The sequence below is a fragment of the Varanus komodoensis genome, unplaced genomic scaffold (genome assembly GCF_004798865.1).
Source record: "Varanus komodoensis strain SLA01 unplaced genomic scaffold, ASM479886v1 scaffold51, whole genome shotgun sequence".
Classification (NCBI taxonomy): domain Eukaryota; kingdom Metazoa; phylum Chordata; class Lepidosauria; order Squamata; family Varanidae; genus Varanus; species Varanus komodoensis.
This window is the reverse complement of record NW_025336100.1, coordinates 1,508,813-1,525,739: the sequence shown is the minus strand read 5'-3', so window position 1 is coordinate 1,525,739 and position 16,927 is coordinate 1,508,813. Positions and strand designations below refer to the sequence as shown.

Below are 16,927 nucleotides of genomic sequence, written 5' to 3'. Positions count from 1 at the left end.
GACTAGATGGCCCGGGAGGCCCCTTCTGAGTCTCTCTGTTTCTATTTTTGTATGTGTGGTGGGGAGAGGGGGCATGGCGGTCTGATGACAGCCAGTAGAGTGGAGGGCAGGTTGTGCGAATGCTCAGATGACTACTGAAAGAACAACAGTTTCAGGTAAGCAACCTGCCTTTCTTTGTTGTCGTCTCTGGGCACTTACACATATGGGTGACTAGGAAGCTTACCCTTTATGGATGGAGGGGCTGTTGTCACTGTAGGACAGCTGAGAGGACTGCCCTACAAAAGGCTTGGTCCTGTCTTGCATTTATGTTGAGCCTGTTATGCCAGACAAAGATCGACAGAATGGACCATGTGGTGGCCTTGCAGTTGTCATGGAGAGGGAAGCGGTGGATGTAGCCTATGTTTGCGTGAAGGGAGGTGGTACTGAATGTCCACTTGAAAAACCTGCGGGGCAAGTCAGTGTCCCCTTTGGTCTGGCCATCATAGCAGATGAACAGATGGTTTGTGCAGCAGAGCTGTTCTGTGCATGACATATAGAATACAAAGTTTCTGTGGATGTTAAGGTGGTGGAGTAATGTCTCTAGGGGAGTGGACGGACTCAGAAAGAAGGCTGGGAGGACGATGTCCTGGTTCATACTGAAGGCAGAGGGGACCTTGGGCCAGAACTGCAGGTCTGTGCTGAGAATGACCTTGTCCTTGTTGAAGGTGAAGTATGAGGTGTCGCCCCTAAGAGCGGCCAGTTTACTTGAGCTGACCATGACAAGGAAGGCCATCTTCCAGAACAGGAGGCAGAGGTTGGTTATTGCCATGGGCTCAAACAGTCATCTGGTGAGGGAGTGTAGGACAATGGAGAGGCTCCACAAAAGGGGATGGAGCATACTGGTGGAGTGATCTTTTGGAGGCTTCAGAAGAACCCACATGATAGAGGGTGTGTGAACACAGAGGACCCCTGGATGTGGGAGGGGGCGTGAACATGAGAGATTGCATCCAGGTAGACCCTGATGGAGGACAAGGACAGTCCTGAGCTGAAGCGTGTCTGGAAGTAAGAAAGGATGTGCTCAATGGAGGTATGGGAGGGGTCTAGGCCTCCTGCCCTGGCCTAGCAAGTGAAGGCAGTCCATTTGGCCAGGTAGGACTTACATGTGGAGGGTTTTAGGGTGGTTCACTGCCAGTGAATTCTCCAGGCAGCCAGAGTTCAGGGTCCTGATGTCTGGGTGGAGCACCTGGCCCTCCATTTGAGACAGGAGATTGTGGTTCTGTGGCAGGTGGAGGAACATCCTTTGGACAGGCAGAGGAGGAGGGGGAGCCATGGCTGTCGTGGCCACCAGGAAATGATGAGGAAACAGTTTGGGTGGTCCTTCTGGATCACGTTGGTGAGCAAACGGAAAGGGGTGGGGGGAAGGCCTATATGCATGGTTAACACTGATATGGAAATAGGCATCCTTGAGGGCCTCTTGCCACTTCAGGAGAAAAGCATCCCCGAAGGAGCCCATCCTGCATCCTGCTCTGGAGCAGAAGTGGTCACACTTGGCATTCTGGGGAGTGGTGCATAGGTCGGTCTCTGGCATGCCCCACCTGGTGCAAAGGTCATGGAGGACCATGTTGTCCAGTTCCCACTCATGGGGTGTTGTAAAGGCACAGCTCAGGCACCTGCTAGGGTGTTTAGGTAGCCCATCACATGGATGGCCGAGATTGAGATGCCCCTGTCTAGGCACCACTCCCAGATGGAGAATGCAAGATTGGAAAGGCAGGCAGAGCAGGTCCCACACTGTTTGTTCAGATGATACACAACAGTTTTATAGACTGTGGAGATTTGGACATGGCGACCCTTCAGGAAGTCCTGGAATGAGTGTGTATGGCCAGTATTTCCAGAAGGTTGATGTGGCTTTGGGAGTCGCGGTCCTCCCAGATACTCTGAACATGGAGGTCCCCACAGTGAGTACCTCAGCCTGTGTTGGAGGTGCCTGTTGTGAGGGTGACTTCTAGTTCCTGTGGGGGTGGGGGGGATGGGACCCTGGCTGTGAGGTTGGCCAGAATGGACCAGCAGTGGAGCAAGGCTCTGACTTGTGGTGGGGGGAAAGTGTGGTGTGAAAGGGGTCACTGTATGTGGTGAAAGCTTCCATGAACCACAGCTGCAGGGATCTCATCTGAAGGCAAGCAAGGCAACCACAGATAGTATGGCAGCCATGAGGCACAGGGGTTTCTGAATGGTGTGGGCAGTGGAGAAGACTGCAGTTCTGATGGCTGTGGCAAGGGAGGTGAGACTTTTGGTCCTTGGCTGTGGGAGGACTGACTGGATAGGCGAAAGGATAGACTTGTCACGATTGATGAGGAGGCCCAGGTTCTGCAGGAACAAGCAGGTGGTGCTAACTGCCCAGGAAAGATCAGTCCTAGATGGAGCTGTGAGAAGACAGTTGTCCAGGTATGGTAATTCCTGAACTCCTTGGAGGTGGGGATATGACCAGACCACTGCCATGTACTTGGTAAAGACACATGGCGCAGTGGCCAAGCCAAAGAGAGGACAGAAAACTGAAAAGTCTCTTGCCCTGTGTGGAATCTAAGGAAGTGCCTATATGCATGGTTAACACTGATATGAAAATAGGCATCCTTTAGGTCTATGGAAGCAAACCAGTTGCCCTGCTTGAGCAAGGTGAGGATGCCCTGTAGAGTGGTCATCCTGAACCTCTTGAACATGGGTCCTCAAACTACGGCCTGGGGGCCGGATCTGGCCTGCCATGGCCATTTATCTGGCCCATCTCAGAGGTTTTCAACATGCTGCGTGCGTGCACACGCCCACCTCGCCCCCTATGCGGGGAGGCGGCGGCTTGCTTGCGAGATCCTTCTGGACTCGCTCACAGAAAATGATCTCCAAGTAAGCCGCTGCATCGTGTGCCCGCTGCTGTATCGCAGTGTGTACCTGCCCCTGCCCCGCCTCCCCTCTCCCCTTGCCTTGCCTCCCCTTCTCTCACTGCGCACACCTGCCCGCCTGAGCCTTGCCACACCCGTGAGTCCTGCTCCTCGCCTCAGCACCCACGCACCCTTGCCCTGCTCCTGTGCCAGCCCACGTGCCCCACCGGCACCACCTTTCTGGTCTGCACCCAGCACTGGCACCTTTCAACTGGCCCCCTGGTGAAAAAGTTTGAGGACCCCTGCTCTTGAGGGTGATGAACTTGGTTGATGCCTCTCAGGTTCAAGATAGGCCTGAGACCCCTATCCCTGTTAGGAATCATGAAATAGCAAGAATAGAATCCTCTATGCAGGTCCATGGAGACATGTTCAATTGCACCTTTGGACAGTAGGGTCTCAACCTCTGCCAGCAAGGCAGATGAGGCAGTGGTAGTTCTAACATGGCCAAGGGGTGGGAGGGAATCAAACTCAATCCTGTACCTCTGATGGACTATACATAGGACCCAGGAAACTGATGAACTCCCAGCTCAGGAGGAACTGAGAAGCTGAAGGGGGAGGGAGGGTTGCCTGAACCTGACCCTCAGTGACTGCACCTGGTGTCCTGGTGCTTAGGTGGGACTTTCCAATGGGCTGGGTGTCCCACTTTTTAGGGGGAGCAGGTATGCTAGCCTTGAAGGGGTAGTTAGGGAAGGACTGGTGGCTAGCGCTGTGGTTGCTCTGGCCTCGTGGAGGAACTCAGTGCTCTTGTCTGTCCTGGTGTTGAAGAGGTACTCACTGTCAAAGGGCATGTCCTCAGTGTGGGAGTGCCTCTACTGAGGGAGGCCTGCAGGGTGCAGCCAGGCATGGTGATGGATTGAGATGGCCTCCAAGAGAGCCTTCATGTTGCAGTCCAGATGGTCATGTGCAGCCTCTAGCTGGTACCTTGACAGCTGCTTGACCTGTGCATGAAGTAGGCGTGCCATCTCACACTGCTCAGGTGGGAAGTGCTGTGCTGGGGACCCCAACTTTTTCCAGAGGAATATGTGGTATTTTGCCATGGTGGCCTCTTACTTGGACACACAAAGGCCAAGGAAAGAGGAAGAATAAACCTGTTGGGCCAGGCCATCAAGGTGTTGACCCTCCCTGTCTGCTGGCCTGGAGCGGTCCAGCTGGGAGGTACCCTGCATAGACTCTACTATGATAGATTTGGGCTTGGGGTGTTGGTTTGGGAAGAGGAGTGACTGAAGTGATGTCTGCTATGTCATCTTGATATGGCGGGAGGTGGTTAAAGTTGCTCCGGGGACCTCCAAGACTGCCAAACTGCATGCAGAAGGGCTGGAGGAAGGGAATGGAGATGGGTACATGGTAGACTTGGCCAGGTTCCCAAAGATCGGGTCTGCTATGGGCTCCACTGGTTGAGAAACAGAAAAGCCAAGGTCATCAGCCATGTGGAGGACTAGGGCTGTGAAATGTCTCCTTCCCCCCGCAGTGTGTCCTGGTCCTGTTCCTGGGCTGGTGAGTGGGCTGGTTGATGGAACACATGGGGGACTGGTGGCAGGATACCCAGGATTCAGGGAGGAGGCAGAGAGGCACACATGGGAGGTGGGTCCCTGACCTAGGTTGGATTCATTTCTGGAGCAGTGAGGGAGTCTGCCGACAGGGCCTCAATGTCCTGGGTCAGAGGCTGCATGTGTGAAAGATCATTATAAGACACAGGAGGGGGTCAGTGATGTGGTATTTCATCTTCTTGGTACTGGCAGGTGCTGACAGCTTCCACTCATGTCTTCTCTTGCATGAGCATTTCACAGGCCGCGCAGGCTTGGTAGGAGGGTCAGAAGGTCCTTTCGCTGCTGGCTTTGAGTCGGCCACGTGGAGGGCTCTTTGCCATAAGGTAAACCGGAGTGGATCTACCTGCTGCAGGCACGTTTGGTTTTTGAATGCTTGGCACTGCAGGCAGGTCTCCTGCATGTCCCATGCCAAGGCAGAGGAGTCATAAAGAATGGCCATTGGCAGTGGGGAGGCGTGCCACATATGAGGTGCAGCTCCGGAAAGCCAGGTCAGCCATTAGAAGAAATTGTTGAGGCAGAGAGTGAAGAGAGAAAGGAGATGGAGAGGAAATGTTCTGCAAGCTGCAGGGGATGGTTGCAGATGAACAAATAAGTAGCCAAGATGGGGAAAAGAAGATGAAAGGGGCCGCTTTTAATTTTATTTTTTGTTAAGTAGGAAAGATAGAGGGGGAAGGGAGCACAAATATAGGAAAGCAAGTGAAGACAAAAGGAAAAAAAGGTAGTGAAGTTCTCAGACCGATTAAGCAACGCAGTAAGACCTGCAGTCAAAAAAGAAACTGGAGAAGTGGCCAGGAGCCCCCTCCTCCATTACCCAGAGCCCCGGAAGGGCCGGGAGGGGGATTCCACCCATTTCATGACATTTAGCTATAGAAGTTTCTCTCCGATCCAAGTCTTGCGCTACGTGGCAGTGCCCAGACCACAAAGAAGAACTGCATTTACATGTGACTGCACACATAATTCTTAAACTTGCTATGACAGAATTAATGAGCAATTAACATTTGTCAAGCAGTTCTTGGTCTGATGTGGCAATATTCCATTCAAACACTACGAGGGGTCTTATCTTGCTACAGGATTTGGAAAATGAACTTTTTCAGTTCCATAGAGGGGAAAGACATTTTAATTGGTTGGTACTGTTTTAAAATTGTTTTAATGTACTTTTTTAATGGTTACTTTTTAAGATTTTGTTTTAAGCCTAGATTTCATTACTAGCCAAGTTGAGTGCCACTTTTGGCAGAGGAATGGGGTACAAATAATTATCTAAGATGTTACAATTATGCTTCTGAATGATTTTCTGAGGTCTAGTCCCTGTTGTTTAATTTCACTGGAGTTTTTGAAAGATGTATGTAGGTTAGATCGCATCCAACAGTAATGTAACTCTTAATATTCATAGTTTTTTTCTGCCTATTTTCCTTAAATAAGATTTCTCATTGTTTTGGAGTCTGTACCATCAAGCAGCCTGGATGGTCCCCAGAACTAGGTTCTTTGATTTGTGGTAGCTGTGAGAAATGAGAATATATCATGCTATAGTAAGCCATTTCAGATTCTAAATGTGCAGAAAAAATCCACATTAAAAGGTCTCAGGCATAACTGGGCTAGACAGATTGTAAGAAAATAATCAGATAGACTGGGATGGAAATGGAAAATATTTTTTTTAGAAGAACCTTAATTCTAAGTTCTAGGATTCACATTGAAACATACTATCATAAATGTCAATTCTGTCCAATTTTCCTACTCCTTCGTGTACAGCTGCATTATCAAAGGTACTTAAAGCATACTTACTGCCTGCCTCCAGATGCTGCTATGCAGCTGCACTTGACTTCACAGTCTATGCTCAACTGCACAGTTCTTTTTTGAGATATGCCTCATACAACTAGCCCGTGCATTTTGTCTCACACGATCAGCCACAGCCAGAGAGCTGTAATTTGCACTAGCTGCCCTCTAATCTAATTAAACCATTATTATTTATTTATTTAAAGTTTACATGCCATCCAATACTTAAGTCTCTGGACGGCTTAGAAAAAACACAAAAACAAAAAACAAAGCAAGCATATGCAACAAACAACACACTACACACTGCATCCAATAAATAAAATCAAAGATAAAACCAATTAGCTGTTAAAATATTGGGAAAATAAAAAGGTCTTCACCTGACACCAAAAAGAATAAAGCGACAGAGCCAGGTGAACCATCCTGGGGAGCATGTTCCACAGTCAGGGCACCATCACTGAACAGGCCCTTCTCTGGCTAGCTACCCTCCTTCCAAGAGGGGTCCTGGAGAAGGACCTCTGCCTCAGATCTCAAGGGGTGGGCAGGAATGTAGGGGAGAAGGCTCTTCTTCAGGTATCCATGACCCAAGCCATTTAGGGCCTTAAAGGTCATTACCAGCACCTTAAATTGGCCCCGGACTTCACTTGGCAGCCAGTGTAGACAATATAGGACAGGCGTGATATGGGAGTGTTGGCTGGTCCCCATTAATAACCTGGTAGCTCTATTTTGGACCAATTGAAGTATCCGGACCATCTTCAAGGGCAGCCCCATGCAGAATGCATTGCAATAGTCCAAACTGGGAGGTTACCAGAGCATGAGGTTACCAGTGCATGGTTGTCAGGCACTGCTCACCCAGGTAAGGGTGCAGCTGATACATCAGCCAAAGCTGAAGGAAAGTGCTGGGAAAGCACTAGGACAAACCCTTGTTGATATACTAAGCAAGGAATCACTGCAATCTGCAGATGTTTCTCTAATGATTAAGGCATGACTCTAGCCAAACTGAGATACATCCTGAATTGGTCAATCCCGGACCATGGTGGGAAAAATGCTCCATCATTTACATGCAGCACCTATTGTAACTTAGAACCACACAAAATCTTCCTATGAACTAATTAAAGGACCAAATTATTTCAGGTGTCTGATTAATTCTGCAAACTGTTCCAAAGATCAAGATGATTCCTGAACTCTTTTTGTCCTTTAAAAATGTACCCATGATTACAGCAAGAGGGAGAAAAGGCTCAATAGGAACATACAGTTCAATATTTTAAAAACAATTGCCTGATAGTACATGAATGGTTTGTCACCTGCTTCTTCAAGGTCACACACCTTCAACCCTGTTTTGCTTGTGCCACAATTGAGGGATCAAGGTTATCTAACAAGGCATATCTATCTTTGGTTCCCCATCATAGTATTTTGTTTACATGGGAACAGAAACAACCTGACTGTTTTTGTAGAGGCAGAGTGACTTGTTCTTACAATTATACTGTGGTTTGCAACCCTCATATCTGACCCCCTTTGGTGGCCTCTAGAGCAGTGGTCCCCAACCTTTTTGGCATCAGGGGCTGGTTTTGTGGAAGACAATTTTTCCACGGACCAGGGGAAGGGTGGTGGTTTCAGGATGATTCAAGCACATTACATTTATTGTGCACTGTATTTCTATTACTAGTACATTCTGATATTTAATGAAATAATTACACAACTCATCACCTCAGCTCCACCTGAGATCATCAGGCATTAGATTCTCATAAGGAGCATACTACCTAGATCCCATACATGCACAGTTTACAACAGGGTTTGTGCTCTCATAGGAAAAACCAGAAAAAATGAATAGGCCTGCCCAGCCCCATCATCTCAATCTGCCTGCTGCCTCTGGTCTAAGGCTCAGTCGTTCCACCTTTTTTATTGGAGTGCCTGCCCCGTGTGCGAGCCACAGTCCACACGTGCTATTGGATACTGTTGGTTCAGAGGCAGCTCGCATTGTCATCTCACTGGAGAAACAAGGCATCAGAGGAGCTTTAGCCCAGTAGAAAAAGATTGGATTTGGTTGGTCAGAGCATTCCTGACAACCTGCCTCCTTCTCTTGTACCTTGGCGCTAGAGTAGTCCGCAAGCGAAAGGAGAAAGGGCATTGTGGAGGTTATGCCCACAGAAGAAACTTTGCTCACTTGCCTGCTGCTCACCTCCTGCTGGTTCCTAACAGGCCACAGACTGGCACCGGTCCACGGCCCGGGGACACCTGTTCTAGAGGAAGACTGTCCTTACATCAGTTTTCATCTGAAACAGGCCAATTCCTTTTATATTTTTTCTGAATTCTTTCTTTCAGAATTCCCCCACATGATTTGTGTTCCAACTTTGTCTCGTTCTGTCTAGATCTTCGACACAGCAAATTCCTGACACCTATCCCATTCCATTATTTGACAACCATGATGTCCCTGCCTCCATGCTCTCCTTCCTCATCAACATTTTGCTTTTATATATATTATTCAATGAGATAACTACCAGTCAATGCTTAATTGGGATAATCTAACAAATGCCTCCATTTTATATCAAAATCATATATTTGAGAGCCCTGTATACTTTACAATAAAGCCTTTGATCTAAGTCTTAGTCTCTGTTCAATAGATAGTGATCCCCTGGTTTGAGTGTGAAATACAAACCTCCCATGGTGCACCTCATGCATAGGCCCCAGAAGATTTGTATTTACTCATGCAAGTCCATTACATCTGGAAATGTGTGTGTAAAATGTGGTCGAAACACACATCCAACACAAGCAGGTAGGAATAACATAGGAAGCTGACTTATACTGAGTTAGACCAGTGACCTACGTAGCCCATTGTTGTCAACATGGACTGGTAGTGGCTCTCCTGGATTTCAGGAAGAACTTTTTTCTAGATCTAACTGGAGAGACTGGGGAATGAATCTGGAATCTTCTGCATGAAAAGCATTGTGCTCTACTACTGAGCTATGGACCCCCAGTCTTAACTTTCCTCTATCCCATCAGATAATGGATAAATGCTTTCTTTTTATGTACCTTGCTGTATTTCTATACCAGGGTAACACAGGAAGCTGCCCAATACTAAATCAAGGTACTGGTTTATCTAGCCCATTATGTCGATACTCACTGGAAATGGTTCCCCAGAGTCAGTGTCTCACAGTCCCTAAATGTTAAATATCTGGCTTGTCCCAACAGTCAAATCATCCAAGAACATTCCACATCTATACTGCCACTCAGCCTCCTGGACATCTGGACCACTTCCCACTGCTGATAACAGCTTCTGCTACCTCCTGTTTCAACACTTCCTCCTGCTGAATGACAGAAGAATGACTGAATGAACTTAAACCTGCTGAATGATAGGAGGATGTGGCAACAGTAGATTTTCCTCTGAAGGCAGAGTGCCAAGCAGATGACATTATAACACATAATGGAAAAATCACCATTATGGAAAAAAATAGTCACAATATGGTAAGCCAGGGAATATTGTTTCATATACAATTTGATTTTCAGCCCCATCTTAGTAAGTGGAGTGGTTGGACACATTCCCTCCAACCTTCGCTCAAAAAAGGAGAATTGTGTAAAAGTAAGCAAATCTATATTAAAAAATAATCATTCTGACAAGAGACAAAATTCTCTGAGACAAGAAGCTGAAAAATATCTAAAGAGTACTCCAGAGTTGCTTTGGAACTTTTCCACTATGGAAATAATGGACATTATTAAGTAATTAAGACATGTAATTAAGTAAAGATCAGAGACCGTTGAAGATATGGCATCAGAAAAAGAACAGGAACCAAGTAATGTTTTAAAATCAGTCATTTATATGGCGGCAAGCTAATGTTTTGTGATGCCTGTTAACATATACAGATGCAGAACTAAATGGATTCTAAAATCTCTCTCATTGTATACCGTGAAGAAAAAACGCCCCCATTCTTTTTGCTACAGGTTGACATTTTTAATTGCATGTATTGAAAGGATCTTTCAAAATCTATTTTTTTCCTATAATAAGAAAAGTGAATTTGTGACTGTTGATGCCATAGCACCAACACACCTAAAACCTAGGCATCTGAAATGTAGAAAGCATGATAAGGAAACTCTAGAGGTGTAGGTTATTTATTTAACAATGTGTCAATTCAAAGCCTGCAATGTTATCTCCAGTCTTGAGGTCCAACTCTGACAGCTGAGATACTCCACTTGAAACATTTGCTGTTCCAAACTAAGCACTACCATAACTTGTGCAAAGCTGGATCTGTTCACAAGTATGTCTCTATAGTAACTCCATCTTTCTAATTTTCATTGTCCTTCCTTTTCCATCTGCACAGTCTTGTTTCTTGTTATGCTGCTAGTATTCTATTCTGATGCTTAGTTTTCTCTTCCTCATTTAAAAATATCTACCTCCATACAAGATGTTGCAGTATAAGGAAGCTGTTGTTGGTGGGAATGCACAAAAATAGCAACCATATGCAAGCTGAGTCAACTGCTTACTGAGTCAGTATATTTTTAAACAATGTTAAGTTATATGAATTGCTTTGTAGCTTAATTAACACACTATAAAAATACATCATTAGCTTTAGATTCACAGAACAGATTAACTGTTCAAAAACCTGACCAAGAGAAATGAAGAAATAAATATTCCATACCCCCCAAAATTCCAAGTGAATAAAACAAAACCATATTTCTAAGTGCACTGCTTAGATGGAGTAAGGAAGAAAACATAGAAAAGCAACATTTGAATGTTGCACTTAAGCCATTTTTATTCCATACAGTAGGAAGGCTGATAAAGATAACTTCTTGCATAGTAAAAGGAGATTTCCTCACACTAAAAGGCATACCTTGGCTGACCTAGTGATGGCTCCAATCTCGGAGTAAAGGTCTGTGCTGTCTGGAAATTTTTCCACCACTATTGTACAGACGTGATGTAAGAGAGACTGCTTATGCACAGTGTCCTTCACTTCTGGAACTTTCTCGAGGTAGCTCAAATCAAAGGCTTTGGCCTATGTAGAGGAAAGAAAAGAAACAGAAACAGAATGTGTTTTCTTTGTGCCAATCTTAAAAACCTTTTTAAAATCTGGAAATCTGAGGGGAACCAGCTATCTGAACATGACAATAAAATACAGAGCAGGAGATTTATATATATGTATGGTTAGAATGCTTAGGGTAACTTAGTAGTTATTTGTATTAAATCTTCGGTTCTGTCAATGTTAACAAAACTCGAAACTGGCAAAAACTCTTGTCTAAGGTATTCCAAATAGAGACATGTTAGGAACTTGTTTGGGGCACATTTTCGAACAAACTCTCCTGAATTGCAACTATCAAATCAATTTGTGGACCAGAATGCAATATAATCTAGAATTCATACTCTGTCAAATCATAGGTGGAAGTCTGAAGGCTACATTACAATCTTGCTTTCTTTTAAAGATTATAGTTACTTGAATTAGAACCAAAACAGAGCACTTGCTATGCAGGCTGAAATGGGAAAGGAAAGACCCTCTAGGGGACATATTGCTCACAGGGATACTATGTGGGAGAGAATATGCCCCTGCTTCACTATCTAAATTGGAGAACATGCTAATATGCTCAAGAAACAGGACACAAAAGGGTAAGAGGGCTTGGCTTTTCATGGCTTCAATACAGTTTAGTCAAAAAGAGAGCTGCACTGACACAAGCACTACTCCTCAACCCAGAAACTGAGGTTAACAGGAACAGGTCAAGCCCAAAATAAATTTTTCCCTTTAAATGACCGGTGCATTGGATTTTACTATCATACTCAACCACTGGGTTGCTGTGTTGATATCTGTCTTGGAAGGGTCAATGGATTTTAAGTTACTTTTTATTCAGCAAAAACTTGTATTCCAGGTATATTGGATACCACAATGTCTTTTAAGCAAGGGTTGTCTAAATCAGCTAACTGTTGAAGGTATAATACATCAAATGCTTCTCTTATCCATAAGTTTTGGCAATGCCAAGTGGCTGCTTTTTTATGTGATGAGGTAATAATATGAATAAATTTTATAGTGAAAAGGTATTTTCTGATGGTCTTCTTAATTAAGCAGGTAGAGCTACTTCTCGAAACATAATGTGAGTCCATGTGAATCGATTTTCTGCACCCTTTTGAATGCTCTAAGACTGATATTGCAATATTGGAAGGAACTTCCAATACACAGTGGATTGAGGACTTAATGATGCTTTCAACTTTTCAATGGCTGGTCATTAGGTATAACCTATGAATGGATACTTACATGGCCATTTGGTCCATCTCTGTTGAAGATTATGCATATCTACATTTATGGATAGCAGTATTTTATGCATTGATTGTAACTGATCAATTCAAATTTCATGTATTTATTTGATTATTTATTTAGTTTCTATGCCAGCCCATTAGCCATAGGGTTTCTGGGAGGCTCACAACATAATAAAGTAACATAATAGGAAGAACCTGTAACATTTTATTTTGCCATTTTGATACTTTAATTTTTTGTTCTGTTTTAATCATATCCACAATAAAAAAAAACAATTACTCCTCCCCTCCTTTTCCTCAAGTTTACTACTTTACAATCTCCCCTCTAGGTAGATGAGTACTGCTCACTTTGAAGTAGAAAAGTAAAATGTTGCATTTGGGAACAGTACAGTGGTGGCAGCTACCTGCTGCTCTGCCACACTGTATGGGCTGCTTATACAATTGGCTCCCAATGAGTTCCAACCCAAAGAGAAAGAAAGGAATCCTTCTTGCTTTGAACCCTAAAGCTGTTAGAGGGGTCAAGACCAAAACAGGGCAAAAGGGGGAAAAAGTTTTTCCTCCCTGTGATTTTGTCACATGTCCCCATCTGATTCATCACAACCACAAGAAGACTTGTTAATAAGGATTGGCTAATAAGCAGAGGGAAAGCTTACATTGGTTCCATTTAGAAAATTTCCAATGGCTAACAGAGTAGAAAGGATAAATCCCAAGGTTTTATTGTTTTCCAGCTGGTCCATTCCTTCCTTCAAGTCCAGAAGAGGTTCTGCAACTTCCTATTATTAATAGCAAGAAAGAAATTGAAGGAAAAGATACTTCAATACATACTTCTGTATTGATTCTGTTTTTAATTGCCACAACAATTCCCAAACTGTGCTCTAGCAAATTTGAAATTGATGGTACTATCCCCTTTTTTCTCTCTAGCTGCCAAATGTTCCAAAATCTACTGCCACTTTTATCCTTAATACTAAACTAGGACTCTTTTAAACCCAAAACATCCCTGTTCAATTACTTTTCAATTTGAGCAAGATGTATGGTTTAGAGCAGCTGCAGGCTATAATTCTATATGGTTTAGTTAGCCTAGAATCTGATTTTCCCCTCTGTTCATAAGATACTAGATCTATGGAATTTTCAAACAGCCCAGTACAGATCCACATTGTGGACTTTACCAGAATTCCACAAATTTATCCCACCTAAGAATCAGACACATCCAATTACTCAGTTCACTCACATAAGAATGATTCTGCTGGCGATTTTCTCCCCTTCTATAATTTGAGAAAGAAAAATAAGATATCTTCTAATGAATCTTTGAAAAAGTGCCCAATATTATCATGATTAACAAACCAGCAAAAATTGAGCTACATGAAACAACGATCAGGTGGATCCACACTCGGCTACAGAATCAGACTTAAGAAGTGCTCATCAATTGCACATTTTCAAACTTGGGAAAGATAAGAAGTGGTGTACCACAAGGTTCAGCCTTCCAACTCTACTATTCTATGATTCATAGTATGCCACTTCAAAGAGCTCTGTCACCCTTTCTTCTCTTCTGCACAGTTCATCTTTATATTCTTTCCACTTTTTCTTTATTTTCTCCTGGTCTGATAGTGTGTTCCCTTCTTTATCATTCATTCATTCATTTGCTGCCCCATAGGCCAATACAACAAAATAGCAAGGGACGATCAAACAATTAAAAGCATAAAATCCAATTAAAACAATACGAAAACTAGGAACTGGCAAAGAAATCACAATAAAGTGTGTAGCAGAAGAAATTAAAACAATGTAGAAACCATTTTAGCATTCCTAATCTAGGTCTGAATTTCCCTTTGATTTCTTGGATCTTTTGGAAATGTTTCTTGTTTTTTCCCTTTTTGTTGCTCTCTACTATTTCTTTAGACTCATTGTAATATGTTTTCTTTTGTCTCTGTGTGATAGCCACTGGAAAGTTGGAATCTGACCGTATTTCTGTCACCTTTTGCTTTTGGCCTGTCCTTTGTGTTTCTTTTGTCATACATATAGGCTTTTTCTCTCCAGTTGCTACAGAAATGATCTTTTGGCATACTTCACAAATAATGTTTCTGGTCTCATTCCACAGTTCTTCTGGTCAATTAAGCTGAACAATGCAGATCTGTTCTTTATGTGAACTTTAAATTTTAGGGATACTACCTGAATTATATTTTGGCATTATGCTTTTGTTGCTGATCTTTTTTAGCTTGATGCTGGTTTTTTAAATTAAGAGTTGATAGTCACTACTGGTCTTGTTTGGGTAGTAAGAATATAGATTCTCCTCCTTCTGCTTTCAACTACACATTCTAATTGATTTCTATATGGCCATCTGTTGAAGTCCATGTATACAATCGTATGGGTGATTGCTTGAAGTGTTTGTAATGAACAGATTGTTGGCTCCACCAAATTTAATGAGTAATTCTCCCGCTTCATTTCTTACCCTCAGGCCAATTTTTCCTACAATATTTGATTTTGCTTTGTTTTTTATGTTTGCATTCCAGTCACTTAGGATTAGCAATACATCTTGCTTTGGCGTGTTATCACTTTCCTCTTAAATTCTTGTATATACTTTCTTCTTCTGCATCTATTGCTGGAGCATTGACTTGAATGATGGTTATGTTGATAGGTTCTCCACTAATTCTGATCGATATGATTCAGTCAGATTTTGCATTATAGCCTCTTATTCTCTGTGCTACTGCTTGCCTCAGTATTAGAGCCACTCCATTTCTTCTGAGTTTGTCATTTCTGGAGTAAAACACTTTGTGTTTGTCTGATTAGAAATGTTTCATCCCAGTGCACTTTAGTCTGCTCACACCAAGTACTGTGATGTTCAAAGCAGGATTTGAATATCCATTTTTCAAGCAGGCATTGCATTAGCCCCAGTGTGATACCCTCCCAATTAAGGGTGGTGGTGGTGAGCAGAGACTTGCCTAATGACAGCAACTCACACTCAAAACAAAATGGACACAAGGAACAGAAAGATGTCTTTACCTTTTGAGTAGTTTGCAGTGGTTTGGAAATGCATCATCTAATCAACTAATTGACTGTGTACAGTGGAGTCAAAATGAAATGAATTTAAGTCTAGAAGCTACTATAACATAGTCAACAATCAGGAATTACCTTTTCCACAAGTTCATAATCCAGTTTGAATGCCCAGAGCTGAAGTCTAGGAGAAAGTTCAGTGATGGAAGAAAGGGTCAGAAGGAACTGTTCGGCCGAGCCAAGAGGCATATCAGGGTTAGCTAGCTGAGCCTCCTGAATTTTTTGCTTCTCCTCTTCTGTAGGAATCATTGTGAGAATTTTCTAGAAAGACAGAGTGCCATCAGTGGCAGATTAAGCAAAATAAAGGATCCCCATTCAATTTGTACCCATAGTAAAACTGAAATTCAATTATGTGCATTTTGATGACACAAGCCCACAACTTTTCCAAGGAAAGTACAAATATTAAAGACTACCAACATCAAACTTACTACTTTACAAAGCAGCTTATAATTAAAATATGTCTATAAACTGCTCTCTCTTTAGTCTGAGCTACAACCACCACTGATGTGCTTAGAGGAAGGAGGCTTATGCCTTTATAACCACTCTTGACATCTATATGTACAAACAGCTCTTCTGTGTACATGCTGTGGGGATCGGAAGTCCATCTGGCTCACATGGACTATTCATGTGAGGTCCCAACCAAAATGCTCAGTAATGTTCATAAGCACATCTTCAGGCAACCTGGGAAAGAGAAGGGCCCAAATAAACCCACCATACCCACCCAAACAAGTGATAAATGCTGCTGCTGAAATCATATACGTACACAGCCCCAGTGAGTGGCAGGTAGGATTACTGCATGAACCTGTTCCTAGCTATAGTTAGATCAGGATGACTGGGAGATAAATAACACTCTATGTCAAGTGCATAGTGTGTAGCTTAGCCTAACTTTTTTGTTTTTACATTAGTGTAAAAATATGGGGCCCTGATCTTCAATGGGACAATTGTGGACTACCAATTGTGGTAGAGATAAACGTTCTTTCTTGGATACTTCCCCCTTTACATTTACCTTCCCTACATGGAGCTAAGGAAAGGCCCCTTCAAGTAGCACCAATGGAACTTTTATTCTTTTCTTTATCCCCATGTGGGATTTAGGATGAAAAAATGGACACATGTCTTCCAACAGTGCATGGTGGGCCCACTTCAGACCAGGGCCATATACTTACACTAAAGAGAGAGACACACATAAAGGATCAGCTATATGCTAAATGTTGAATGTAGCTTGAAATTTGCCCTGGATATTAGTGGAACTGGGGAGGGGAGGGAAATTGTTCCACTTACAGAAATATATAAATAATTGTGCACTGTCTTATTTCAGAATAATTTCATTGATGAAATTTTCTTTCCAACTGTATTCGGTATTTTCCAGGTATTGATTCCCTTGCTACTTTCCTTCCTACTGCAAACAATTCCCAGTGTTTCTGCACAATCTTTGT

At 43.3% G+C, this 16,927-nt stretch overlaps 1 protein-coding gene across 14 annotated transcripts in view; it reads right to left on the bottom strand.

The window, feature by feature from the left end:
• The window catches only part of FHOD3 (formin homology 2 domain containing 3), a 553,244-nt gene that overhangs the window by 83,049 nt on the left and 453,268 nt on the right, over positions 1–16,927 (bottom strand). For all 14 annotated transcript variants that reach the window (XM_044447289.1, XM_044447292.1, XM_044447291.1 and 11 more), the window contains 3 exons: positions 15,573–15,755; positions 13,103–13,222; positions 11,044–11,205 (listed from right to left, as the gene is read on the bottom strand). In XM_044447289.1, the coding sequence (XP_044303224.1) occupies positions 11,044–11,205; positions 13,103–13,222; positions 15,573–15,755 (465 nt within the window). The remainder of the gene's footprint in view (positions 1–11,043; positions 11,206–13,102; positions 13,223–15,572; positions 15,756–16,927) is intronic.